Here is a 25,276-nt window from a genome sequence, read left to right as displayed (position 1 = left end):
TCTGTGCAATGCTGACCCCTGCTGCTCCATCCGCTGTAACACCAGGAAGACGTTCCAGGGATTTTAACTTGACATCGTTGTTAGAGAGGTACAGTTCAAGTTAAGACAAAAGTCCACCTGTACTCCCAAATATCCTCCACATTCCACAAACGGCAATTCATTTTGATTACCCAATCTTAACAGTTTTGTTGGTCGTCTTCTACGGGAAGTATTACTAAGAAGAGAAGCAGTGGTGCTACTACTGGCAATGGGCATCACCAAACTGGCGGATTTGATCCGCCTAGATGCTCCCGGTGCTATTTCTCATAAGGATATCGGTGACTACACGGGTAATATCCCCGATCTTGCATTCATCTTTTGTTTTACTTGCACGGTTGATCTTTCTCATATCATACGACGATGGCTAATGGCTAATGTTAGCATACTAACGTTACCTGGTACTAGTTAGCTTAGCTTTGTTAACGTTATATCACTCACACTAACGTTACGCAACAAAACTTCAAGTAACACTAACGCAACTTCACTGAAACCGTTCAGCTGCAGTGTTAAAATGCTGCTTGAATGCATTTAAAGCACGCTGATAAAAGTAATTTTACTACTACTTTTCCTGACAATTCGTAACGTTATCTACCATAAATGTATCATAAAACCGGGTATACTTAAACTTCTGACTAGCAGATATGTCAGCTAAACATTCATTCTGTATGAACTCTACTCCAGCACAGTAAAACAAAATTGCGTTACATGCAAAACATTAGGACTGTAATGCTGTTTACACCAAATTCCTACCCTACTTGTTATTTCACTTATAAAATAGTAACATCAGACAATTTTTGCCTTTAGGTGGCTGGAGTGAAAATGAGTCACCCTCGACATTATTTGTGTTGTGGTTTCAGAATGATAGAGAGAGTTGAAGAACAATTGGAGACAAAACAGGATTTAAGCTCTACAGGAGGATTTTCCCCCCCTTGGTAGCTATCATGTTTTCCCAAATTAAGTACTAATTTAGGCATTCTATTATCAAATGGCTTTAAAAATAGTGCATATAGCTGCTGTAAATGGGGAGGGGGGAATCCATGCCCTGGACCCCCCCTAGGTTTGGGCTGAGTCCCTGGTAATGTTTACAAGGTCTGGCTCTACCCTTGTTAATAACCTGTAAAAAGTATTTAATGACAGTGACAGTGTATGTTAACTGGTCTAACTAACAAAAGTTCACAAAGCCCAAGGCATGACCCAGTCACTGAGGCTCATATAATGATTTATTGTAGCTCTATGCATTCAAATCTGCATTGCTGCCAAAATACTAATACTGTTGTCAGAAACAATTTGGAAAGATATTGTACAAGGTCTTTTAAATGCTTTGTAATTTGCAGTGACTATGATAAACTGCTGCCATTGAAATAAAGCACAACAACATTGTTTGTATAGTTATATAATGGACTGATATTTACATATGGAAATTTCTCTCTGAAATATAGTGGAATAAATGTGTTACAAAGAAGTAAGTACTTGAATGAATGTATCAGTAATATATTTGAGCCTTTGGGAAAAGTGGATGTGACTGAAACGCCAATTATGACTACATGGAAGTTGTATTACATGGTGCTGTGTTACACCCCACAGGAAAAGTAATCGCACTGGATACCTCCATTGTTATGAACCAGTTCCGTGCAGCGACTCCTTCCTTGAGGTGAGCCCCTTAATGACCGATTTGACCCGTTCTGTCCTGCTGAAGTGTGGCAAAAGTGGATTTTTTTTTCACATGCTTTTCTCTTTCTCAACTAGCGAATTATATATATATATATATATATATATATATATATATATATATATATATATATATATAGATATATAGATATATAGATATATAGATAGATAGAGATATATATATATATATATATATATATAGATTCCCCATTTCCATCCCAGTTCATTGCGTGTTGTGAAAATTAGAAACACCTGTAAGATGCAAGGCAGTCCAAATAAATTTGCCATGCAATAACATTCTTAAAGGGGAACTATGCAGTTTTTTTAGCTTAATTTACCTTCACTGAACAGCTTTGGAGTCATTGGAATGGTTATATGACTAATGGTGGTCGTCTCGCTTCCCCCTAGTGCCTGTGAGCGGAAAAACCACCCTTGCAACTTTTGGCCGGCGAGCCGCAAAAAAGAAGCAGAAAGCTAGGAAAGAATTGTCGGAGGAACAGAGAAAGAGGAAACGGCAGACTGACCGAGCGAGTTTTTACAGTGTTGCCAAATATCTATTCCGAAGCTGTAAGGGGAGCTCTATAGAGAAACCTGCGAGCAAAAAGCGTGAAATGGCCAAAACTGCATAGCGCCCCTTTAAAATACCCTGTTTTTGAGTATTTTGGCTTAAAATACTCACACAACTGCTTTAGCTATTTGGTACGTTGACTTAATTAGTACTTTTTGAGGCTGCACTCTGTTGTGACTGACTGCATTATATTGGATAATGTTTCTAATATCTTTATCATGACATTTGCATATGAGCAAAAATATTAGAAACAGCCTATGAAATAATGCAATCCAACACATCACCACCACAAACCACAGCCATAAAGTTGAATCAAGACCTCTCTGACACAGTCTCAGCAACGCTTAAAAAATATATGTATACCTTTTTTAACAATGTACAGTTTTTTTTTTCTTCTATTTTTTTAGCCAATGTGTTTGTGTGAAATATCCTTAATTTCTTCCCCGTAGCCCCCTGACAGGTCTCTTCTTCCGCACGCTCACCTTCCTGGAACATGACATAAAGCCAGTCTTTGTGTTTGACGGGAAGCCTCCCGGGGAAAAGACAGCTGCCGTAAGTCACACCTTTGAGTCTGTATCTTTTGACTCAACTCGATACTAAAACCTATCCTCTTGGTGTGTTCAAGACAGTCACAGGTCAGAGAGAGACTAATCTGAATGCTTCCCTCATGTGCTCGTAATGGCAGTAGAACTGCTCTTCTTATATATATATATATATATATATATATATATTTTTACCTTTATTTATTCTTTCACTGAAAGGAAGCCACTCTTTTGCAGGAAAATATCTAAAACAAGGAAGTGAAAGTGAATTCAATAGGCCAGTGTGATATGATAGAGACAGCTACCACCGGCAGTGTGATACAGATGACCAGTCCCACCCATGCTGATCAAAGCTCCTGTTTTTCCTGCAGCTTGAGAAGAGAGCTGAGACAGCTGGTATGAGCTCCCCCAATCTCACAGGCACAGGTACATCTACACAGATTCATAACCACAAGCACAAGTTTTGAAATTTTTACTTATTAGCCTGGAATCGCCAGGATAATTGCCGGCGGATGTTTGTGTGCGTCTGTGCGTTGCCGTTCTCAAACTCCGTTCTCTTCGTGAAACAAAAACAAACTTCGAGCTAGCAAGCTACACGCTGGTGGCAAGTTTTGAAGAAAATTTGGATTGTGCAACAAGGCAGGAAATGAGTGATTGTAAAGATTTACAAAGAATATGTTTAAGGCCTTTAACTCTCTAACTGTGACATTTTGGGACCGCTTGGCAGCGATTTGCTATGGACAAAATACACACGGCGATACACGGGTAAGAGGAAATTACGTTAACCATGTATCCAGCTAATTTAAATAGGTCACGTTACTGTATTGTGTGAACAGTTTAATACTAATACTTCATTTAATACTATATGTGGCTTTTTCTTCTGCGGGGGGCAAATGTTCCACCAAAACAAGTTCCTTCTCGAGACTATTTTGCAAAACCACCTTCTCTGCGTCCGGAGCTCCGGACGATTGTGATTAGTTTAAAGAAATGCAAACAACCCAGTGTTATTTTCTCCTATCCCAGAATGTATGTGTGGTGTAGCCAGACCTTACTCCACAGCTCTGTGGAGATTGGTCTGGCAATGCGAGACTAATTACTTATAGAATTCATTACATTCTGGAGAAGTATACACTGGGAATATTATTTGAATTTTAAGTCTTCTCAAGGTAACCATGACTCTTCTGTGCTCCATGCAGCATCATCCCAGACCAAAGATTGTCTCCAGCTCCTGAAGCTTCTGGGTGTGCCTGTCATCCAGGTGTGACCTGCTAAACAGATTTTTTTTTTTCTTCATATTTTCTCGTTGACTTCATGCATTTTTTCATTTGTATCTCTGTCTCTCTGTCTTGCGCTCCAGGCTCCAGGGGATGCTGAAGCGATGTGCGCCTGGCTGGTGAGAGAGGGGACTGTGGACGCTGTGGCATCAGAGGACATGGACACACTACCGTTTGGAGCCAATATTCTCATTCGCCAGCTGAACGCCAAGAAGGACAGGCAAGAATTATGCAATTCATGTGTTGTTGTAAGGACTGTACTGGAGTTTTCTTATGTTTTAATCCATTTCTTAGTATAATTCACATTTATGCTGGCAATTTTCCAAAGTATCTCATGGATATTTACATTGTTACATGCATTTACTGTCATGCTTTGTATGCTCAGAGGTATTTTTGTTAAAAGTTACTCTCATTTTCTTACGTTTTCTGGGGCTGGTGCATTTAAATACTCTTCAGAACCTCTGTTGCTAAGGCTTTACAGAAAAGCAATGGATTCATTATAGCTTTTCACATAAGGTGGTCTTAAGTAGCTCATCTGTAGTGATATCGATGCATTGGCCTCACCTGAGGCTGGGAATCCTGTAGTCAGACATCATCCTGTCATCATGTTTTCTTCTGTTATGGATAGTTAGTAACATCTTTTTTCATGTTGCATTGGGGCTTCAAATGTATGAATGTGTTTGTTTGGTGCTGATCATTTCTGTCTAATAAGCCATTGGCTAGCACAGATCAGACATCTGAGGACTTGTAGCCTCAGCTAATGTTCATGTATCGATGCATCAACGAGGGATTTCCTCATGTCACTTTATATCCAATGTATCACTTTACCTGAAGAGACTGAGATTTCTAAACTGGTCAAATGCTGATCTATGCTCTTCTTCTTCTTCTTCTTCACAGTGATATCATTGAATATTCTTTACCCAAGCTGTTAGAGAAACTCCAAATTAGTTACGAGGAGGTGAGACTAAAACTTTATCTTGTCATGTCTTTGAAAGTACAGAATATCATAATTTGTAATACCACTTCACGGAAATAATACAAATGTCCTCAAACTTTCCTTTTTTTGTGCAATTTTCTTCCAGTTTGTTGACCTTTGTATTTTGTTGGGCTGTGACTACTGTGACAAGATAGCCGGTTTGGGTCCTAGGAGAGCTCTGACACTGATCCAGAAGCACCGTACCATTGAGAATGTGGTTTTGCATATCAACAGACAGGTACCAAATGGACAACCGGTGGTCTTTGTTTTTCCTTCTGTGTGTTGCTTTACGAAAAAAGCGTAAGATCTGATAAGACACTATTTGCTGGCCTTCAGACCCATCCTGTGCCACATTTCTGGAAGTTTAAAGAAGCACGGAAGATATTCTTGGGTGCACCCCAAACAGTGGCTCCTGAACTCACCTGGACTGAGCCAGATGAAGAAGCCTTGGTTCAGCTCCTCTGTCACGTCAAACACGTGAGGTACGTACTTTTAGCTTAAGCCTAGCTTTCATTTCACACGCTTCTGTTTCTCTTTCAAAGACTGTATTTGTGTCCAGTGGTGGAAGAGATATTCAGATCCTTTATTTAAGTAAAAGTACTGCATTGAAAATATTACTTAAGTAAAAGTGTGTAAGTATCATCATGAAACTATACTTAAAGTGCCTATATTATGCTGTTTGGCCTTTTTCCCTTTCTTTTATTGTGTTATATGTCTTTTTTGTGCACGTTATAGGTTTACAAAGTGAAAAAGCCCAAAGTCCACCCCAAAGGGACTTACCATCTCCAACAGAAAACACTGTTCACAAACTGCTCCAAACAGCTCTATTGTAGTCCAGCCTTTACTTCCGTGATGAACGTGCGTCACTTTGTAACACACGTTATAATGCTCGACTAGCTGCTAGCGTGGCACAACCTCATAATCTGCAATGGACTAGCTAGCAGTACTTACCTAGTTACTGCGCATGTGCGACTCCCAACAAAGATGGAACAGAAGTGAGATGCCTCACTCTGTAGCTAAAACAGAGAGCTCAACACACAGGGTGAAGAGAGGAGCTGCAGCAATGTGCAGTACAACAATAATATTACAAAATGTAGTGTTTTTTTGAAAATTAAACCACATAAACCTATTCTGGTACAACCTCTAAATACAATTATGAACCTGAAAATGAGCATAATATGAGCACTTTAAAGTATTAAAAGCAAAAAGTAAAAGCAAAAGTACTCAATGCAGCAAAATCCTCACATTTTAAATCCTTAGTGCGTAACTTTTTGATATTAAATGAGCGTCTGTTACATTCAAGCCATTGCCAAATGAGTTGCTACAAAGATAATTGAGACTATCAGCTCCACAAAACTCTCTCTGTATTTCTCAGTATGACTATACTCAGAAGATCGTGTCGCCCGGTGACTTTCCCACGCAGAAACTGGAGTGAAGATAATGACCTCTTCTGAAGAGTCCATCGTGTTTTTTTAATCCTCCGTGTCCTCCTTGGCTACTAGCAACTGCATAGAGGAGGTGGGGGGGCTGTGAGCGATCACGGAAGGCTTGTATCATGTGGATGAGCTCACAGTTTTGTTGTCACTAATAATAATAAATAATAACTAATACTATAACATTACATAATAATAACATTACTTAGAATTCCTCATGGGGGCGACAGAAACTACGCACTATAGCTTTAAAAACGATCAAAACATATAATATATAATAAGACATCGTATTTTATAAACTACATGTGTTTTGTGTGCAAAATTCTTAATTTGTAAAGTAACTAGTAACTTTTAGCTGTCTATTCATGTATTTTATTATTCATTATTCATATTATTCATGAGTTATTTAGATGAATGTAGTGGAGTAAAAAGTACAATATTTCTCTCTGAAATGTAGTGAAGTAGAAAGTGGCATGAAAAGAAAAGAGTCAAGTAAAGTAGAGTACCTCAAATTTGTATTTAAGTACAGTACTTGAGTAAATGTGCTTAGTTACATTCCACCACTGTACCTGTTGATATGTTTTTAGACAGGACAGGGTTCGTCAACGAATGGAGAAGTTCCGTCAGACGCGGGAAACTAAGCGGGAGGAGAGGGTAAAGGAGAGGGCAGCAGGACATAGCAAGCAGACTCGCATGGAGGACTTCTTTAGAGTTACCAGAAAGAGGGAGCAGGTGAGCAACAATCATCTACAAAAATATACATTCTTTTTTTATTTTGGGCCTTTTTAAAGACTATTAAATTGATTCAGATTTTGATTAATTGGAGGAAAGCTATAATTATTTTGTTAACAAAAAAACTATTTAAAACTACCTTTTGAAATGTCTGGATCAATCATGATTTCAACTTCAGTTCAGCTTTCTATTTTCAGTTATGACCTGAAAAAAAAATCACTATTAATTCTTAGTACTTCCAAATGTGTGTGTGTGTGTGTGTGTGTGTGTGTGTGTGTGTGTGTGCGTGTTGTTGATTAGTCTGAACAGTTCTCTTTTCTTCCTCCAGACTGTGGAAGCTGCAGACTCTTTAAGCAGCAAAAGAAAGAGACCAAAGTCAAAATAAAGCCGCCACCATCTCCTGCTTGCTGCCTCCACCATCAAAGTTGCAAGTTGTTTTCAACGCCTTTCCAAATATCTCAAACAGTCATGAAAAAAAAAAAAGAATCAGACAAATCTGTGATTCTGATCTTGAATTTCTGCCATGAGATGACTTTGAGGAGAAAGTCTAGCATTGTCAACATCCATGTCAGTGACTAAATAATATTCCATGTGTTTTGATTCTATCTTCTGTAACAATATAAATTGACAAATGTCAATAGTTTCAGAAAGCAGCAGCTTTACATGTTGAATCATGGTTTTGCATTGGGAGAAGACTGCGCTTTTCTGGGTGCCTTCTAGTCACCGCCAAATTTAAAAGAAGCCAAAACAGGCGTCTTGCAAGACATTGACTTCAAGTCTTTGTTTCTGCATGGGAGAACTACCCCCACTGACGATACAATAATCTGATCTTGCCTTAACGGCAGTGTTTGCAACAATGCAGTTCACCGAGCAGTTCTTTAGTGTATCCAGCTACCAGGAAAAGCAGAGCAGGCGATGGACGGCTATGAAAGAGAACAGTGGATCACTGTCAGGGAGGCCTTCCCTCCAGCCAGAACTGGAGACAGGGGATGTCTCATCACTAGATATTCAATGAGCACCTGTTGTGTAAAGGGTGCCAAGGCAGAGACCAAGGACTTGCATTTTAAAACATGCACCACAAAGTAGTATCATGTCAAAAAGAGATGGTGAGATGTTTAAATGAAGACAAATGAAGATTTTTTTTTTATTATTTTTGAAATATTTGTAAATACAGTATACACTGTATGCTTTATATTTATTGGCATTTTTTTTTAATTAAAATAATGTTGATGTGTATTTGTTTGTGTGATTTTCTTATGGGAAGTGTGATTGGTTAGTGTAGTATTTTCATTGCACCATTTTTGTCTGAAATACTTCTGCATGAGTGTGTTATTCAGTGTACGAGGCATTATTCCAAACCAACAGATGGCGCCTGTGCTTGTGAAGCCGGTCTGTGTCACACTATGGCCGTGTAGAAGAAGTAGTTTGTCAGTCGCCCCAGTCTCCCCGGCAAGGAAGGTGTCTCCCCGGCCGCCGCCGCCGCTACCGACAAGTCTACCGCGAAGACACCCGCCCTGTGCCGGGTCCCTTGACCAAACTTCTTCCCCTGTGATACTAGCCCGCTGTTTTCGGCTATGGCGACGAGTGCGAAGAGAAAGCAAGAGGAGACTCATTTGAAGATGCTCCGGGAAATGACTAGCCTGCCCGCGAATAGGAAATGCTTCGACTGCGACCAGCGCGGCCCGACCTATGTCAACATGACAGTGGGCTCCTTCGTCTGTACCACCTGCTCTGGGATCTTGTGAGTTTCCTTTTGGACGAAAGTACCATATTTATTGTTTACAGTGTCCACCAGGCAAGGACAAAAGACGCCGCTGTCGGTGATGGATTTGTCCAGTCCACAACTGACTTGGTGGTACTGTTAGCTTGTTAGCTAGTGTTAAAGTCAGGACAGGTAACGTCGGTTCTGCCGTTGGTTTGGGTCGGGTAGTGTCGGCAGTTTGGTTTGTTTACAGCTTTATTTACAGCTTTACTTCAGTGTGAAAAGAAGTGGTGTTCAGGCAGAGTGTGAGGGCTGGTTTCAGTGACTGAGTACCTGTGTGTAGTCAGGTCTGGTTGCCTGTGTGGTCGTACAAGGTTAGCACGCCCAACGTAAAAATTCATAATGATCAAATATTTGACGACAGCACGTCACATATAAACCTCCTCTAGTTGAACTTTAGCTGGACCTCCGACACGGTCGGCATGTGGCAAACACACACACCTCGAGATAAGCAGGGGCAGGGTGGGTCTCTCTACTTGGGGAGTAGTTAAAAGACGAAGTAGGGCAGGGCAGTGGGTCATTCCTCAGCTGCCGTCTGATGAAACCAGTTCTTCCTTTAGTCGTTATGAAATCATAACCAATATTAAGGCTAGTGGTGGCGAGATGAAGCCTCGTGAAGCATTGATGCTTTCCAGCAAAGTGGTTCACAAAAGGGTTAATTTCTCGAGGCTTCATTTGCTCACAACACCACCTATTGGTCAAAGAGTGGAAAACAGGCAGATATATTACAGATGTGTAATATCTGTCATCTGTGAAGAAACGGTTTTTGACTGATTTTGCGCCAGTAAAGACTTAGAAATAAAGATGAAGAAAATAATCAATATCCACGTAATCCATTTATAACAATATAGTGTGTATTTTCTACTATCTTAAGTAATTACAAATTAAACAACATAATTAATTACTCCTTTGACAACAGTTTCAGCCTTGAGTTGATGTGGAAGGGTCTGTATCAGCACATCTGGACACTGCGGTTTTCCCCTCAGTCTTCTTTGCAAAACTCTGAAAGCTCGGTCAAGTTGCAGTGAACAGCAATTTTCAAATCCTGCTATAAATTCTGGATTGGATGGAGGCCTGGCCTCTGACTTGGCCACACCAGAACATTACATTGTTGTTTTTCAGCCACTCCTGTTATAGATTGCATCAGGTTTTCCTCCAGGATGTGTCTTTAGACTTAACCCCTACAAGCCTTCCATGGCCTGCAGCGGCATCCCCAGAGCATGGTGCTGCCATCACAAGCCTTAAAGGTGGTGATGGCTGGATGTGTTTTGCAATCATCTGACCATAGACCCGACATCCCTTATGGCGAACACTAGCCCAGATGTCTAGCCCAGCCGAAACTGGGGAAGCAATAGTTGTAAACATCACCGTGTCTCCCATTTTCACAATAAAAGCTCATCCAGAATTGGCTCTTGATGCCCTTCCTCGCAGTTGGCCCTCTTGCACAGACCCTCTTATATTGAAAACTGCCTGCTTGAGGCAAATTTACAGCCATTTAAAAAAGATTGTATGATTGCCCTTACTATATTCTGTTTGTTGATTTTTTCCCCCCCTTCAGTGTTGATAGTTGACCCTAAGCACAAATGTTATTTTGTGCTATATAAACAAGCAATGATTCAATAATCTGGCCACAGATTTATTTGTCATCTTGATTTAGCTTTTGCCATAAAACTTACCAACCAGCTGTTGCAACTTCCAGCTTTTTAAAGTATATTTAATCTAATGTCACTTGTCCCACCTACCATTACACACAGGGGATTTCAATTTGGCTCATTATGTGACTTCTTAAAACAGTTGGCTGTTACGGTGTGATTTTTATATGTCACAAATATATATAATATATGTGCAAAGACTTATGCAATTAGTTGTTTTGTGTTTTGTATTTGTACTTGGCTTAGATCCATTTGTAGAGATCTGTTTGACCTTTTATTACTCAAGTATGTTTTCTGTGGATCCATGTCAAAATGTTTTTTAATTACATTCACTGTGAAGTGAATTTGAGTTTCCAGCCTTTACTGACTCTTTAAACATGTATAGTTATGATGGCATCTGCTATAAGTCACTTATAACAGTGAGCACAATATCGGCAATTTCTAAGTAGGTCTGTCATTTCTAATCAAATTAAATCAATTCAAATCACAAACATTTCTGATTTGCCTTTCATTTTGATTTTAAGAAATTCATATTTACAATAACATTCTAAGATGTAAACCAAAACTGTAACGTCTATGGTCTTCAATTAGAAATGTCTGACAAATGTTCATTGCACTCAGTTTTTATTCCCCAAACATAAAATACACATACATGAAATAAGAAAATATATCAATGCATCTGTGCGGTTGTACCTTGGTTCATATTTATACTTTTATTTACTGCATGTGTCCTGTTGTGTGTCTCTGTGTGTAAATTCTGTACTGTTTTTGTAATATTTGTTATAATCTGTATGCAGTATTTACTGTTTGTTGACTCAAATACTAATAAACAGGGGCAAAAAAGCTAAAAATGTACCTCCTCCACCTACAGACGAGGACTGAACCCCCCACACAGAGTGAAGTCCATCTCTATGACCACATTCACACATCAGGAAATTGAGTTCCTACAGAAACACAGCAATGAGGTATCGGGCACACTTTACACCAAAGGACTCAGCACCATATTTCACATTGTTGAGCAGTATTTTTTATAGTCATTCTGGTTTTGATTCAGAAGCATCTTGGCATTTCCTGAACCCTGCATAGTCAACTTTATTGGCATTCCTCTCTCCCCATTTTTCTCTCCCATTTCTCGTCCTCCCCTCCCCCTACCCTTTACTTCCTCTCACCTCTCTCCCGGCTTTGCCACCACCCCCACCTCAATCCCCTCTTACCTCCCACTCTCCTCATTCCTCTGCCCCCCCTGTAGGTCTGTAAACACATCTGGCTGGGCCTCTATGACGACAGGACGTTAGTTGTTCCAGATTTCCGAGAACCACTGAAAGTAAAAGAGTTCCTTCAGGAAAAATATGAAAAGAAAAGATGGTAAAATAAACTTGTTGATTTTTTTCTTGTTTGTTTGATATGTTCTGGGAAGTGTAAACCCTGTTGTCAAAAGATCACAAACCAAAATACTTATTTCAGTCCTTCACCCCTTGGATGCACATAATATAAATGGTTAGATAAACCAATATGTGATACTTCTTTAAATAATGGAGTGCTATAAAGTCAGTGGTGGTTAACCATATGTTTCAGTTTGATAGCATGCTCTTCATTGTCACTTTCCTCTTTTGCATGCAGTGTTGGTGGAAAGAGAACAACTTTAAAAACTGCTTTATAAAGGAAGGTCCCATTCGATTTAAATACTTACCTTTAGCCCAATCAAATAGATAAATTACCCATTTGTTGTACTTGCGTAGTGCCCAGTCAGGATCAGTTATAAAAGCCTTCCTTTTATTTTCTGTCTTTTTTTGTTTTTAATACTCTGCATTTGTGTTGGTGTGCTTTCCTGGATGCCTAGGTATGTTCCTCCAGACCAGGCAAGGGCGGTAGCTAGTGTCCAGGCCTCTGTGTCTGGCTCCTCAGCCAGCAGCACTGGTAGTACCCCAGAAGTACAACCCCTCAAGACCCTGCAGCTCAACAAGACCCCACTGCGCCAGGTAACAGAAATGTTCTCTGAGGCTCTCTTTGTCCATTAGATAAATGTCTATGATGTCTTTTGGAATTTGGACGGAGAAGACTTTTAACTCTTTAATTTGTGCGCCCGCTGCCCAGTCTCCGGGGCTAGGTCGTTCCCAGGCTCACAGCGTTGCTCAGGAGAAGAAGTTTGACTTGCTCTCTGACCTGGGAGGAGACATCTTTGCCGCTCCAGCCACTCAATCTTCCAGCTCTACCAACTTTGCCAACTTTGCACATTTTCCCAGCCAGTCAGGTAAGCTAGCTATAGCTTTCTCTCAAAGGTCCCAAAAGGTCCAACATTTCACTCAGACACTCGATACACAGCAATACAGATATTTAGCAGTGTGAAGCCTGGTATGTCATCATCCCATGCATTGCCCTGCCATTGTTTTTATTTCTACATTCATTGTTCATTTTTCCTTGTGTATGGCTGCAGCACCTCAGGGTAATTCAGATACCAACTTTGCCAACTTTGCGGCATTTGGAAACACTGCAATTCCATCCCATCTGAGCACGTCACCCCCCTCAAAGTCCTTTTCATCAGGTACCCCCCTCCCCACCATTGTCTTTCCTCCACCCTATCCACACACACTCACCCTCATCTCAGTATTTTTCTTATTTGTTTCTTACCCACTGTGTCCACTGGGCAAGCCCTTTCTGTAATCACCTATAGATGCGTAGAGCATTGGCGCTGATCATCACTACTGTTGATGAAATTTGATTGAAGCACATTTCTCAGGTTTTTAAACTAATGCTCAGCGCAGTGAGCACTTAAGACACGCTACGTTGTTAGCAATGTTGGAAAACACACCGACACGTGCTTTCAATTTAAATTAATTTGACAAAAGCGCTATGAAAGGAGACACCCATTGGACATTTAGCCCTAAACCTGTTACAAAATACCACGCTTTTCCCTGAATCTTTATTTAAAGACCACGCCGACTTATTGGGACTTTAGCTTATTCACCGTATCCCCCAGAGTTAGATAAGTCCATACATACCCTTCTCATCTCCGTGCGTGTCGTAACTCTGTCTGACCCACCCACCGCTAGCCTAGCTTAGCACAGATCCATCTAGCCTACTGCTCCCAATAAGTGACAAAATAACGCCAACGTGTTCCTATTTACATGTTGTGATTTGTATAGTCACAGCGTGTACAAATAACAAGGTCACATGAGACACAGCCATCTTCTAACGTACATACTGGGAACTATATTCTCAGAAGGCGAAGCACTGCTACTTGGGCGGAGTGATTAGCACAACACCTGAAAAGCACCATTGTTACTCTCTGCTCCTCACCACTGGGCTTCTCAGGAGCTGCAAGCAAATCACTCCGCCCAAGTAGCAGAAGTAGCAGTGCTTCGCCTTCTGAGAATATAGTTCCCAGTTTGAACTTGTTATTTGTACACGCTGTGACTATACAAATTACAACATGTAAATAGGAAAATGTTGGCGTTATTTTGTCACTTATTGGGAGCAGTAGGCTAGATGGAGCCGGTTACCTCCAGGATCTGTGCTAAGCTAGGCTAGCTGTGGGGGCGTCAGACAGAGTTACGACACGCACAGAGATGAGAAGGGTATGTATGGACTTATCTAACCCTGGGGGATACGGTGAATAAGCTCAAGTCCCAGTAAGTCGGCATGTTCCTTTAATTCTCTATTATTTGAGTGTGTGGTGTGTATGCATGTGGCACTTGATTTGTGAGTATCTTATTTTAATTTTTTTTAATTTCCGAAAGGGGGAGGTGTGCCAATCCCGTCAATGTCTAGTGCCGTCCCTACCCAGTCCCAGACAGAGAGCCGCAGAGAGGATCGATACGCTGCTCTGGCTGAGTTGGACAACGAGCTCAGCTCCTCTGTTACCACAGCCAGCAATGTGCCAGGGTGAGAGACTGGCAGACACACACAGTAATAATAGCACTACTATTACAGTATCAGTGTATCAGTTCTAAAGGTTAATTAATGCCTGTCATGCATATTGCATGTGTTAAACGGATGTAACAGCATCTAATCAGGGCATTTTCTTCACAGGAACTTATTTGGACCAGTGCTTGGTTCATCGCCCGCCCAGAATCCACCTGTGTTACCCAGCATGCAGCCTGGCTTTGGAGGTGGTTATAGTGATTACTACTACAGTGATGCATGCAGAATTAAAATACATTTTCAGACTAATTTTGCAACTTCCACCTGCATTTCATCTAGCCGTCCCATCCACAAATCCCTTCGTTGCTGCAGCCGTTGCCCCGGAGATGGCCACCAACCCTTTCCAGACCAATGGCAGAGCGCCAGCTGCGGGTGTGTGCACATTTACATGTTTGTGTATTTAATAAGACACATTTTTTAATTAAACATTTTTGTTACTTAGATGTAACTCAGTTACATTGCCAAGAAGCTTTGTGATTTGCCAACATATCTAGAGTGTGTGTGTGTGTGTGTGTGTGTGTGTGTGTGTGTGTGTGTGCGTGTGTGCGTGCATATGCATTTACACACATGCTGCGTGTGTCTCGTAGCCTCGTTTGGCACTGGCTCTATGAGCATGCCCGCCGGCTTTGGAAATGCATCTTCCTACTGCCTCCCGACCAGTTTCAGCGGAAACTTCCAGCAGCAATTCCCTGGCCAGGCTCCCATCCCTTACTCTCAACCCGGGGCCTACCACCCTCAGTCTAATGGTTAGTGGCCTTCCACACCCCTCTGTCCTCTTACCCTGTTCCACCTGTGCAGTACCTTTCAGTGATTTAGGTCACATAGAGCATTTTTCTTGGCATGAATGTTATGTTTCTTTATCTACATGGTGGCCATCTGCTTTGGGAATTGTGTTTGTCTTGCTGAGGCTGCAGCACATTAAAAGTGACTTGTCAGTGGCAGCTACTGCACAGTGATAAAAGGTTGCATTTGGGGTACAAAGCTTTAGGGTTCCTGCTCTGTACATCACTCATAAGGCTCTGTTCACACCTGAATGCAATCAAAACTTGGCTTGGCTCTTTTGTTTATTTTCTCCCCTCCTCTTCATAGTTTTAAGCCGCCTACACATGATACGCAATTTGCTCTCTGCGCACTGCTAGGTAGGGCGCAGAGCAAAGCGCAGAGAGCAAAGCGCAGTGCAGGTAAACGTCATCAAGGGTGGCAAGGAACCTATTTCCCATTGCTAGGTAACGACATGCTGTTATCTCATTGGTTGCACTTTCGAAAGGTCAGCGGCAACTAGGTCAGAGGTCGAAATAATTAGAATTTTGAGTGGAAATCAATGGAATGGCCAGTGCAAAGCGGTTTTGCCGCCTATCATGTGTAGACGGCTTTAGTCCCTTAGTGCTTTAAAAAAATGAACTTGTAATTATGTTCACTGTAAAAAGATGATTTATCTTTGACTCTTTATAGCCTCCTATTTTTGGCCGGTATATATAACAGTTGCAATGAAATATATTACACATTGCTGCTGTTGGGGTTTTCCTCCTCTGTGTCCCCCCTTTTGGGACAATGTGTCCGACCCCAAATAAAAGACCTGTATATCCCGCGTATTTGTTAAATTGGAATTACATTGATCCTAAGCAAGAGCCAAATAAGACGATAAGATGAAGTCAAATACATTTGTTCTATCAGTCAAGCATCGGAGTTTCAATACACAGATCTGTGGGATCACAAGGCACGCAGAGACTAAGTTTCCCTAGCAACAGACAAACAGCCAGAGCCGGTCCACGTATCTCTAGACTGTCAGACCTTGTGAGCCCCGATCTATTCTTCCCCTCATCTCTTATGCTTTCTTTCTTGGGTCCTCTCTTCTTCTTCCGCACCGGGACTGCTATCTTCACACAACACCCCGCCAAGGTGGGGGCCACTGTATTATGTCTCGTCCTCATTTGTTATTATTACTCAATGTACTTTGCTCGAGGCCACCGTGACCCTAACTATCTTATATTTACCGCTTAAGCTAAACCATCTGCGCGTCAGTTTTCTTTGTTTAGGGATCCACCGTCTCTATGACAGCACACAACTCTGTGCAAAAAGCATACACCAAAACAAACTTGGTCTCTTATGGAAACATACATACATAACATAAGAATATTTACATTCTTATTATATTTATCTGCAAATAGTAAGAACATTATTCTACACTGCTTAACTGCAGGAAAGAGCAGACAACCCTTTCCCTTTATCACCCCTAGGCCCTGCATTCCCAGTCTACGGACAGAACAAGCCCTCCATGACGCCCTTTGGGCAGCCCTTGGCTGGTCCTGGCATGTCCAATAACCCATTCATGGTGAGCATGCTTTGCCTTTTTGTTTTCCCAGCTTCTGGGGTTAAAGAAGGCAATAAAGGAGGTACTGTGGGGGCTTTTATAAGTTTCGGAAAACAATTGTACTGATTGATTTCATTGAAAACATTCCTATTAATAACAATAATTTGAAGGTAATAATTGTCTCAGAATGTTTTCTGTTGGTGTCTTACATCCATCCCTTTCCTATTCCAGGCGGGAGCCCCAGCCGGGTCATTTCCTTCAGCGGGTTCAACCAACCCTTTCCTGTAGCACAACTCCCAGTCCTTGCCACCAGAGGGCAGCATGCAGCACATATTCAACGCATCCGTTTCATCATGCAATTAGTGGCAGTACAGTCTTTTTTAAAAAACACTTTTTTTCTTTTTTTTTTCATAAAAAGAAGTTTACAACACTATGAAGGAGTACAAATGACTATTGGAGACTAAGGGACTGTTATGCGAAGACAGAAAAAATGTACTGTTTGGACTATATACAATACATTATATGCTTTTTATTTTATGTTTACAACTGTAAGCTCTGTGCATATCATAATATGTAATCACAATTAAGTACATGTTATGTATAACAAGGACTGAGTTGACAAGGGTGAGTATACACATACCTTGTTGAAAGAAGAAAAAAAAAAAAACACTACGAAGTGTCTAGGGGGTAAGGGTATAGACTATAGGATTATTAACAGGGTTCCATCCAAATCCATGATCTCTGGTTTGAAGCAACCGTGACGATGCAGGTATTTCATTTTCAAAAGGGATTTCTTTTTGTTATTTCAGCATAATTGTGGCTATACTGACACTAAGGTGCAAAATGTCCTTTATTAACTTACAAGTTGCCTATAACCCAAAGCAACCAAACCCACATTTTTTTTTAAACTAGAGTAACATACCAAACAGGTGGCTGGGATACAGCATTGATCCTGGACTATTTGTCATCCTTTTAATAATATTGCCAAAATTTGTGAAATTGTGAAAAAAAGGGGTATGGGCTAAATTTTGGTTTGAAACCAGGGGCAACTCCTAGAATATGAGGACTGCATAGATTTCAGATATTTTAGCCCACGAGGTAAAGGGACAGGCATGTCTACTAAAGCACAAATGGAGGAGACAAAAAGTGTAGGCTTGAAGATGATTATTTCTATGTCCTGTTACCCTAACTAATCTATAACTATTGGTAACATTGTTAAAAATACTCTAAGTAACCTTTCTCCTGCTTTCAGATATTCACTATATTTTATGAATATGATGAAGACAAAAGGAAAGACTGTTAAGAAGGTTTTAGGGTTGTGGGTGTGACCCAAATTGGGTTGCGTCAAAACAGATGAAGTAGTTATTCACATGGTTGTGGCGGGTGACTTATCCTCTTGACAGGGAATGAAAGGTAATGACAGGTTTACCAGACCCTGCCTTTTAACACAAAATATTTATGAAATGTTAAGTTGTATTCACTACACTCCCTTGACATCTGTCCTTTTCTTTGCCTTCTGGTGAAAAAGCTTATGGAGTGAAGATAAGGAGAAATATTGATCTCCCTTCAGTTTCCTTTACATTATTAAGGCAAGGAAAAGAACAGATTAATTAATGGATTATTATGTTACTGGATCATCCTGGGACTCTGGAGAACTAGTGTCTCGATTGTGCCACCAATGACTAACAATGAATTTGACAATGTGTTTCTTGTCTTTACAAGAAGAGGTAAGGAAATGTGTACATATATAAATATATGTATAAATAAATTAAAAGATTTTTAACTACAATTTTGTGTAACCATGTCTTATGATTATTCCATCAGAGAGGTGACTAAATACACTCTGTTGCCAGTTTATTAGGTACACTCAATCAGGTAACACTAATTGAGACTAATACAGCTAAACAGTTACTGTAAACTGTTCCTACCTTTGTGAAGGTTATAATAATATTTTTTTGAGTTGTTGAAGCTGATTTGTTTTACTAGTATATTGTCCATTTAATATCTGTCAATGAGAGTAGATTGAATATTGGAAACATCTCACACTAAACCACAAACTAATGTTAAAATGTGGCTGAATAAACATCAAAACCCAACACTATAATTCCCATGAAGGTAGAATTTGTTGCAGGGCTGCTGTATTAGACTTTTAGCAAAGTGTAGTTAATAGGCAACTGAGGATATGCATTGTTGGTGTACCATGCCCTGTTCACCCTTGTGCTCAAACCGTTTTCTTTCGTTTTCTTTATTTGAATTTTGGTAAAACAAGCAAAACTTGTTTTCCCATGTAGCTACTAGCTTGGACCTAAAAGCCATGGATGTATTAAGAAAAAGCGCCGTTGCCATGACAACACTAAACTTTGACATGGCGTTCCTGTTACCAGACCTGTTGTTTGAAACGTCTGGACGCGGTCCTCCACCCAATAACAATTTTTATTCTTTCATAATCACCAAGTCAGATGTAAGTGTTGATATTTTTCAACTTTCATAACTCTGGGTAACATTTAGTTGTCATAATTTCTCTCGGCGTTGATAGCTTGAATTACCTATCGTTAACTTCACATTAATGTTAACGTTAGCTAGGTAACGTTAGTAACAGTTAGCTAAACCTGCCACATACAACCGCATACAACCTGTATTAACGTTAGCTAGCGAACAATTTAACGCAATTTGTGTTTGCTGTTTCACGTTTCCTCTGTTCGTGTAACGTAAGTTCAGAAAATATTTTTAACAACGCTTTGATACATTTACACTGGCAGAACGCAAAACTGAAATGTAGTTGACGTTAACGAGCTAACGTTAACGTTAAATCAAAGTTTCGTTAACTGTAACGTTATTTTGCTGCTGGTCATTAACATGAGAATCATAACTCATTGGCTCACTGTGAGGTGTAACGCTATATGCATATGTATAACTAGCTACCTAACGTTACCATAAAAATGAAATATTTCTATGATAACTAGCTAGATAACGTTCGCTAGCTAGCTACATTTCCAAAACGGGTAGCACAAATCAAGCAATCTGATTGGTTTATAGCTTCTGACTACCAAACTGATGGCTGGTGCCCTAGTTTTATAGGTCAATGGTCTATGCTGGTGCCACGGAGGGAAGCCGCTCATCTGCACACACAGTACCAAGACACAGAGCTTGTTTAAAACCGGCAAAGTATCCCTTTAAGTGTACGCTTCACCTTGCCATCAGACAGCCCTTTCCGAGTATCTATGCTCTTTTCAAGGCCACCAGACTCTATTGACAAAAAATAGTTTAGCTAACCTCGATGAACACGGGAGTTTCTGTCAGCAGCAATGGCAGCAAAAACTGTCCTGTCCAGTTAGTAGTGTCCTGAGGAGTGTCCCGCGACAGTCGGACACTGTCCTGTACACTGTCCTGTGACTACTACTAGTCACAAGACAGTGCCTGGGAGTCACAGGACAGTGTACAGGACAGTGTCTGACTGTCCCGGGACAGTCATGGAGTCACAGGACAGTGTCTGGATGTCACAGGACAGTGTCTGACTGTCCCAGGACACTCCTCAGGACACTACTAACAGGACAGGACAGTTTTTGCTGCCACTGCTTCTCGTTTCTGTTCTACTTTTCTGTCGTGCGCTATTGCTTAATTTGACTGTTTCACAGTCCCTTTTTCTTTATAATATTACTGTATTATAGTGTTGAGGATTGAACAAAAATGCATTCAAGAAATAAGATTTGTGTTTTCATAGCTTGTGGTCAAAATATCCAACACCACACTAATCCTTTGAATGGTCACTTCCAGGTGATATGGAGATGGTGGAAGATATCCCCGAGAACTGTAGACAGGAACTCCAAACCTGGGGAGCTCAAGGAGTCTCACCAGGACTTCTTGGATGACAGTGTGCTGCAAAGTAAGGACTTATGACATAGGACATATTTAGGACTGTGCCTAGAGTTGAACACATCACACACGACTTAGCGTGTTAACCTCTTAACATGTAACTGGAGGGTGATAGACCTTTTTCAAGAAAGATGTTTTTGACAAGTCAGGAAAAGCAAAGGTGTAAATAAGGAAATTAATGATGGCTAAATTCCATTAAGCTGCTTCAGTTTCAGGGTCCTGGTATTGAGTATGCTGGCGCGCTGTCACATGGCTTAAGGAACACTTGAATGGAACAGATCATTAATATTATCACGCTAATAACCCCCTGTGTTTTTTTGTCGATTCAAAATATCTGCTGTGAAATAGGCATATTAGTGAGTTTTCCTTTTCTCTCATCATAATTTATTCAACGTCCTGTAGCCAAGGCAAAAACAGTAAGGGTAGACCTTTTCTTACTGCAGATATTTTGACTTGTCATAGCAGGACACGTTACATTTTGCTTAAATACATTGCATATACAGTAAGGGCCAGCTTCTGTGGATATGTATGCATCATCTATGCTTCAATAAGCTTAGGCTTTGATAAAATATAGCATCATTTTTATCATTGTCTGTCTACAGACGACCTGTACAGAAATGTATTATATAGTGCTTTATATAGGTGTTTTTCACTTTGTGTTCAGTGTATTGTGTCTTGTGCATATTGTGTGTGAACAAATTGAATGTTTGAATATGGATGACAAGTAAAATAATGGGCTTCTTCCCAGGGGAGGTCGGTATGGTTTTCGGTCATCGAATCTTGGAGTACATCAAGGCTTTGTGCCAAGGCCATTATGATTATCTAGAGCGCCTGTCCGACTCCTTACTTCTGCGGATAATAAATTATCTAGAACTAGAGGATGTGGGTCAGCTTGGACGAACGTCACGCAGGTTCATGCAGGTGAGTTCCAGAGAAATGTATCCTGAGATAAGAAACATTAAAGGTCCCATATTGTAGAAAGAGAGTTTTTCATGTATCTTTTTTATTGTAAAACAGATCGAGGTGCTATATAAATATTGTGAAAGTATCAAAACGCTTAATCCACAGGGAAATGCACACAACTGATATTCAGAAACTGTGCCTTTAAACGAGCCGTCAGGACTTCCGTACGGTTGTGATGTCACAGCTATACTATATATAGGTAGACAGTGCCGTAACAGTCATTCCCCGGCTGCAATGACGGTGCAGAGACTCAGAGAACGCAGATGAGGAGGACTCGGAAACGCTGACCAATCAGAGCAGACTGGGCTTTTTCAGGAGGGGGGCTTAAAGAGACAGGCGCTTAAATGGAGCGTTTCAGACAGAGGGAATACAGGTACATTCAATCAGACAGTTTGAGAAAAATAATGTGGTTTTTGAAAATTAAAGCATGTAGCTAGTAGAAGTTCTAGTAGAAGCCCAAAATAAAAGTATGAATCTGAAAATGAGCATAATATGGGTCCTTTAACTCTGTTATTTAAGATTTCACCATTGTTCATTTTATCTTCTGTCCGCCTCTCATGTGAACTCATCATTATAAATAACCAGTTATTAAATCTAAAGTAATGTTCAATTCTTAGATTGTTTTAATACATTGGGAATTATATAAATGCAATACAATCAGCTCTTATGTTTATTCTAATAGTCCTTATACTTCTATTCTCATCTCTGTTCCTCAGCTATGTGGGTCAGAGGAGTTTTGGGAGCAGGTAGTGCAGCGGCGCTGCAACACAGTGTCGGCTGAGGTTAGATCTCTGGCGCTTGAGGTGGGCTGGCGCAGCATCTTCTTCACCAGCAAGCTGCAGCTGCAGAAGTTGATCAGCCGCAGGAGGCTGAAGACTGAGGAGCATCAAGAAGGACAGGCCCCTGAATCAGATACAGAGGGAGAGGAATCTCCTGATGAAAGCTCAGAGACAGGGCAGACATTCGGTTCTGAGGAGAAATCTCACCCTGCCATTATCTCCGATGGCAATGATCCTGCTACTGGCTTCGACACCAGCTCTTACTGTGACGTTGACCCTGACCTTAACTCTGAACCAGAGGCTGGCTCTGATTCCAGTGTGCCTGTACCTTCCCAACTGTTTGAGGACAGAAAGTGTGGTGGGAACGGCAGTGCAGAACAGGACACTGAGCAATAGTAGAGCAGAATGCCGTACAGACAAGACACTGAGTTAATCCTTTTGTCTGATATTGCTGTAGTCCTGTGTTTCGGTTGTATTGATATGCCATTTATACACATTCCTCCTCCTAAAAGGAGTTGTGTATTGATTATAATATTATCATTTGTCAAATGTAAATTCTATTTTTACGTTTGTTTGATATGATTTTTGAGTTGTCAATCCTCTATATGATATTTGGGGATATGTTCATTAGTATGTCCATTGTGCCATGACTGTTCTGACTTAGCATACATTAATAACACAGACAAAATATAGCAAAGGACGTTGTTCATTGTAATATACAATATTGTAAGTTGTAGATGTAATATACATTTAAAATGCAATTCTGCTGTCTGTGTCATTCATGAACTCACCAGTAGTTACTGAGTAAAAACTCAGTAACTACTTGCCACCTTACGATGAGACTCAACTTTACTTGAGGGGACACAAACATTGTAAGTAGTGGTAAGATATTTATGTTATAATGCATGCTTATTAACAAATCAATATGATACGTCACATTATCTTGTCATTATTAAGTTTGACACTCATACATCTTTCCATTTTAATGTTTGTTTGCCAGATTTCTATTTGCAGTCATGGTGTCTATTTGACAAGGTCACATTTGTCAGAGTTACATCATGATCTGGGTTCTGAGAGGACCATAGACTGTGTATAAAACTAGCAGAGGACACAGATAATGTCTGTGAGTTTGATAGCATTAAGAGTGCAGTGCACACAGGAAAAACTAGGGGGCACAAGCTGCTAGTGCTAATGGTCCATCCTGTGCTCAGCTCATATTGACATCATTAGTGTCTTTCCCTCTGCCTTCCTGTGCGTCTTGCTTTGCTTTATGTTGGTAATGCTCTAAGTGTCTGCAAATATGTTAAGTTTGATGATGATTTTAATTTCTGTTAGATTAAAAACAAAAACAAAGTCTCAAAGTGAAGTGTATACATATAAAAATGCTAGAAAAGCATTGATTAAAAACATAACCAAAACTGGACTTTGACATTTCCCCCAGAAATCTGTCAGAATTAGCCGGGACCTGTAACTGCACCTGTAACTGAAACCTTTTGAGCTGGGATTAGCAAGACGTGAGTAGCAGCCACCTGTGCTACAGGCCTGCACTGTATCCAAAGGTGGAAGAAGTTTTCAGATCCTTTACTTAAGTAAAAGGTCTAATATCACACTGTAGAAATACTCTGTTACAAGTAAAAGTCCTGCATTGAAAATATTACTTAAATAAAAGTATTATCAGGAAAAAATGTACTTAAAGTATGAAAAGTAAAAGAAAAATCCTCACATTTTAGAAACTGGAAAAGATCCAAACAGTTGTGTTTTTAATGGTATAATCATTTCAGCTGGACTTATAATGTAATTAATAATAAAACATCGTATTTTATGAACTGTGTTTTGTGAGCAAAAATCTTAAAGTGGAACTATGCAGTTTTTTTTAGCTTAATTTACCTTAACTGAACAACTTCGGAGTCATTGGAATGGTTATATGACTTTTTTTTCGAGTTGAATGGTGGTCGTCTTGCTTCCCCCTAGTGCCTGTGAGCGGAAAAACCACCCTTGCAACTTTCGGCCGGCGTGATATCAAGTCTCACGATGTAACGAATTGCTTCACGGCACTGCACACATACGCCCATTCAGGAACCGGCTAACAAGGTAGTGATGGAGTTTTTCACACTATTGTCATGGCTGAGCCGGCAAAAAAGAAGCAGAAAGCTAGGAAAGCATTGTCGGAGGAACAGAGAAAGAGGAAACGGCAGACTGACCGAGCGAGGACTCAGACACAAGTAAACATAGGAGCTGCCAAATATTTATTCCGAAGCTGTAGGGGGAGCTCTATAGAGAAACCTGTGAGCAAAAAGTGAGAAAACAGCGAAGAAATGGCCAAAACTGCATAGCGCCCAAGGGGGTAAGCAAGCGTCCACAAAGCGTAGCTCCTATGGAGCTATTTTGTTGCTATCAAGCCATCACCCGCCGTTAGCGTCCCATTGACTGACATTCATTTTGATGTCACTTTGACAGCGAATAACTTTACATCTGAAGCGTTTAAAGACTCTATTTGTCCATTGTTTATTTCTAAAGAAACACGACAATGTATAAAAGGCTCCATTACCTCGTATCTCACGTTATGGCTCTGTAGCAGACGTTTTTGTAAAAATAGGCTAACGATTGTGCCATAGCCACGCGACTTACTGTTGCACAGTAGAGGAATTACCATATAGTCAGGAGAAGCTTGCAGGCAGTTTCGACTTACTTTAGCTGTTTAAGTTTAATTACTAATGTTAACTAGCATTTTAGTTAGCAATAGCCTGTGCCTATGTTATCTCCTTACATATATCTACGCTCTC

General features: G+C 40.4%; 3 protein-coding genes across 7 annotated transcripts; all 3 read left to right on the top strand.

The window, feature by feature from the left end:
* The first annotated feature begins 6 nt into the window (after window positions 1–6).
* Window positions 7–7,752, top strand: zgc:110269 (probable flap endonuclease 1 homolog). Of its 2 annotated transcripts, XM_031298067.2 has the most exons (12): window positions 7–88; window positions 210–329; window positions 1,624–1,690; window positions 2,725–2,827; window positions 3,189–3,243; window positions 4,014–4,075; window positions 4,175–4,311; window positions 4,989–5,049; window positions 5,174–5,305; window positions 5,404–5,549; window positions 7,088–7,232; window positions 7,561–7,752. In XM_031298067.2, exons 2-12 carry the CDS (start codon window positions 248–250, stop codon window positions 7,615–7,617), a joined length of 1,047 nt encoding a protein of 348 aa, XP_031153927.1. In that variant the 5' UTR covers window positions 7–88; window positions 210–247; the 3' UTR covers window positions 7,618–7,752. The 2 variants fall into 2 exon arrangements, with proteins under 2 accessions (XP_031153927.1, XP_031153929.1); XM_031298069.2 differs by lacking the exon at window positions 210–329 and having other exon boundaries at window positions 17–88.
* Window positions 7,753–8,627: 875 nt separating this feature from the next.
* Window positions 8,628–17,566, top strand: agfg1b (ArfGAP with FG repeats 1b). 3 transcript variants are annotated; one of them, XM_031298058.2, is made up of 12 exons: window positions 8,630–8,973; window positions 11,518–11,611; window positions 11,896–12,011; window positions 12,487–12,625; window positions 12,741–12,897; window positions 13,081–13,188; window positions 14,384–14,528; window positions 14,676–14,755; window positions 14,847–14,939; window positions 15,155–15,313; window positions 16,805–16,899; window positions 17,110–17,566. In XM_031298058.2, the coding sequence occupies exons 1-12, from the start codon at window positions 8,807–8,809 to the stop codon at window positions 17,164–17,166; spliced, it is 1,410 nt and encodes a 469-aa protein (XP_031153918.1). In that variant the 5' UTR covers window positions 8,630–8,806; the 3' UTR covers window positions 17,167–17,566. The 3 variants fall into 3 exon arrangements, with proteins under 3 accessions (XP_035860835.1, XP_031153920.1, XP_031153918.1); XM_036004942.1 differs by lacking the exon at window positions 13,081–13,188 and having other exon boundaries at window positions 8,628–8,973; XM_031298060.2 differs by lacking the exon at window positions 15,155–15,313 and having other exon boundaries at window positions 8,628–8,973.
* A 1,609-nt stretch (window positions 17,567–19,175) lies between these two features.
* Window positions 19,176–23,327, top strand: fbxo36b (F-box protein 36b). Of its 2 annotated transcripts, XM_036005453.1 has the most exons (5): window positions 19,176–19,339; window positions 20,653–20,761; window positions 21,500–21,672; window positions 22,431–22,693; window positions 22,881–23,327. In XM_036005453.1, exons 1-5 carry the CDS (start codon window positions 19,193–19,195, stop codon window positions 22,924–22,926), a joined length of 738 nt encoding a protein of 245 aa, XP_035861346.1. In that variant the 5' UTR covers window positions 19,176–19,192; the 3' UTR covers window positions 22,927–23,327. The 2 variants fall into 2 exon arrangements, with proteins under 2 accessions (XP_035861346.1, XP_031153932.2); XM_031298072.2 differs by having other exon boundaries at window positions 22,431–22,984.
* The last annotated feature ends 1,949 nt before the right edge of the window (window positions 23,328–25,276 follow it).

The sequence above is a fragment of the Sander lucioperca genome, chromosome 9 (genome assembly GCF_008315115.2).
Source record: "Sander lucioperca isolate FBNREF2018 chromosome 9, SLUC_FBN_1.2, whole genome shotgun sequence".
Classification (NCBI taxonomy): domain Eukaryota; kingdom Metazoa; phylum Chordata; class Actinopteri; order Perciformes; family Percidae; genus Sander; species Sander lucioperca.
Note: the sequence above shows the minus strand (reverse complement) of the source record. Positions and strands in the feature narration are given on the sequence as shown.

Bases quoted from the DNA above. Each gene is read 5' to 3' on its own strand.
- zgc:110269 (XM_031298067.2), top strand. From the start codon at position 248: ATGGGCATCACCAAACTGGCGGATTTGATCCGCCTAGATGCTCCCGGT. The intron at 3,244-4,013 runs GTACATCTACAC...TGCTCCATGCAG, and splicing joins CCCCAATCTCACAGGCACAG to CATCATCCCAGACCAAAGAT. The intron at 4,076-4,174 runs GTGTGACCTGCT...CTTGCGCTCCAG, and splicing joins TGGGTGTGCCTGTCATCCAG to GCTCCAGGGGATGCTGAAGC.
- agfg1b (XM_031298058.2), top strand. From the start codon at position 8,807: ATGGCGACGAGTGCGAAGAGAAAGCAAGAGGAGACTCATTTGAAGATG. The intron at 8,974-11,517 runs GTGAGTTTCCTT...CTCCACCTACAG, and splicing joins ACCACCTGCTCTGGGATCTT to ACGAGGACTGAACCCCCCAC. The intron at 11,612-11,895 runs GTATCGGGCACA...CCCCCCCTGTAG, and splicing joins TACAGAAACACAGCAATGAG to GTCTGTAAACACATCTGGCT.
- fbxo36b (XM_031298072.2), top strand. From the start codon at position 19,193: ATGGATGTATTAAGAAAAAGCGCCGTTGCCATGACAACACTAAACTTT. The intron at 19,340-20,652 runs GTAAGTGTTGAT...GGTCACTTCCAG, and splicing joins TCATAATCACCAAGTCAGAT to GTGATATGGAGATGGTGGAA. The intron at 21,673-22,430 runs GTGAGTTCCAGA...TCTGTTCCTCAG, and splicing joins CGTCACGCAGGTTCATGCAG to CTATGTGGGTCAGAGGAGTT.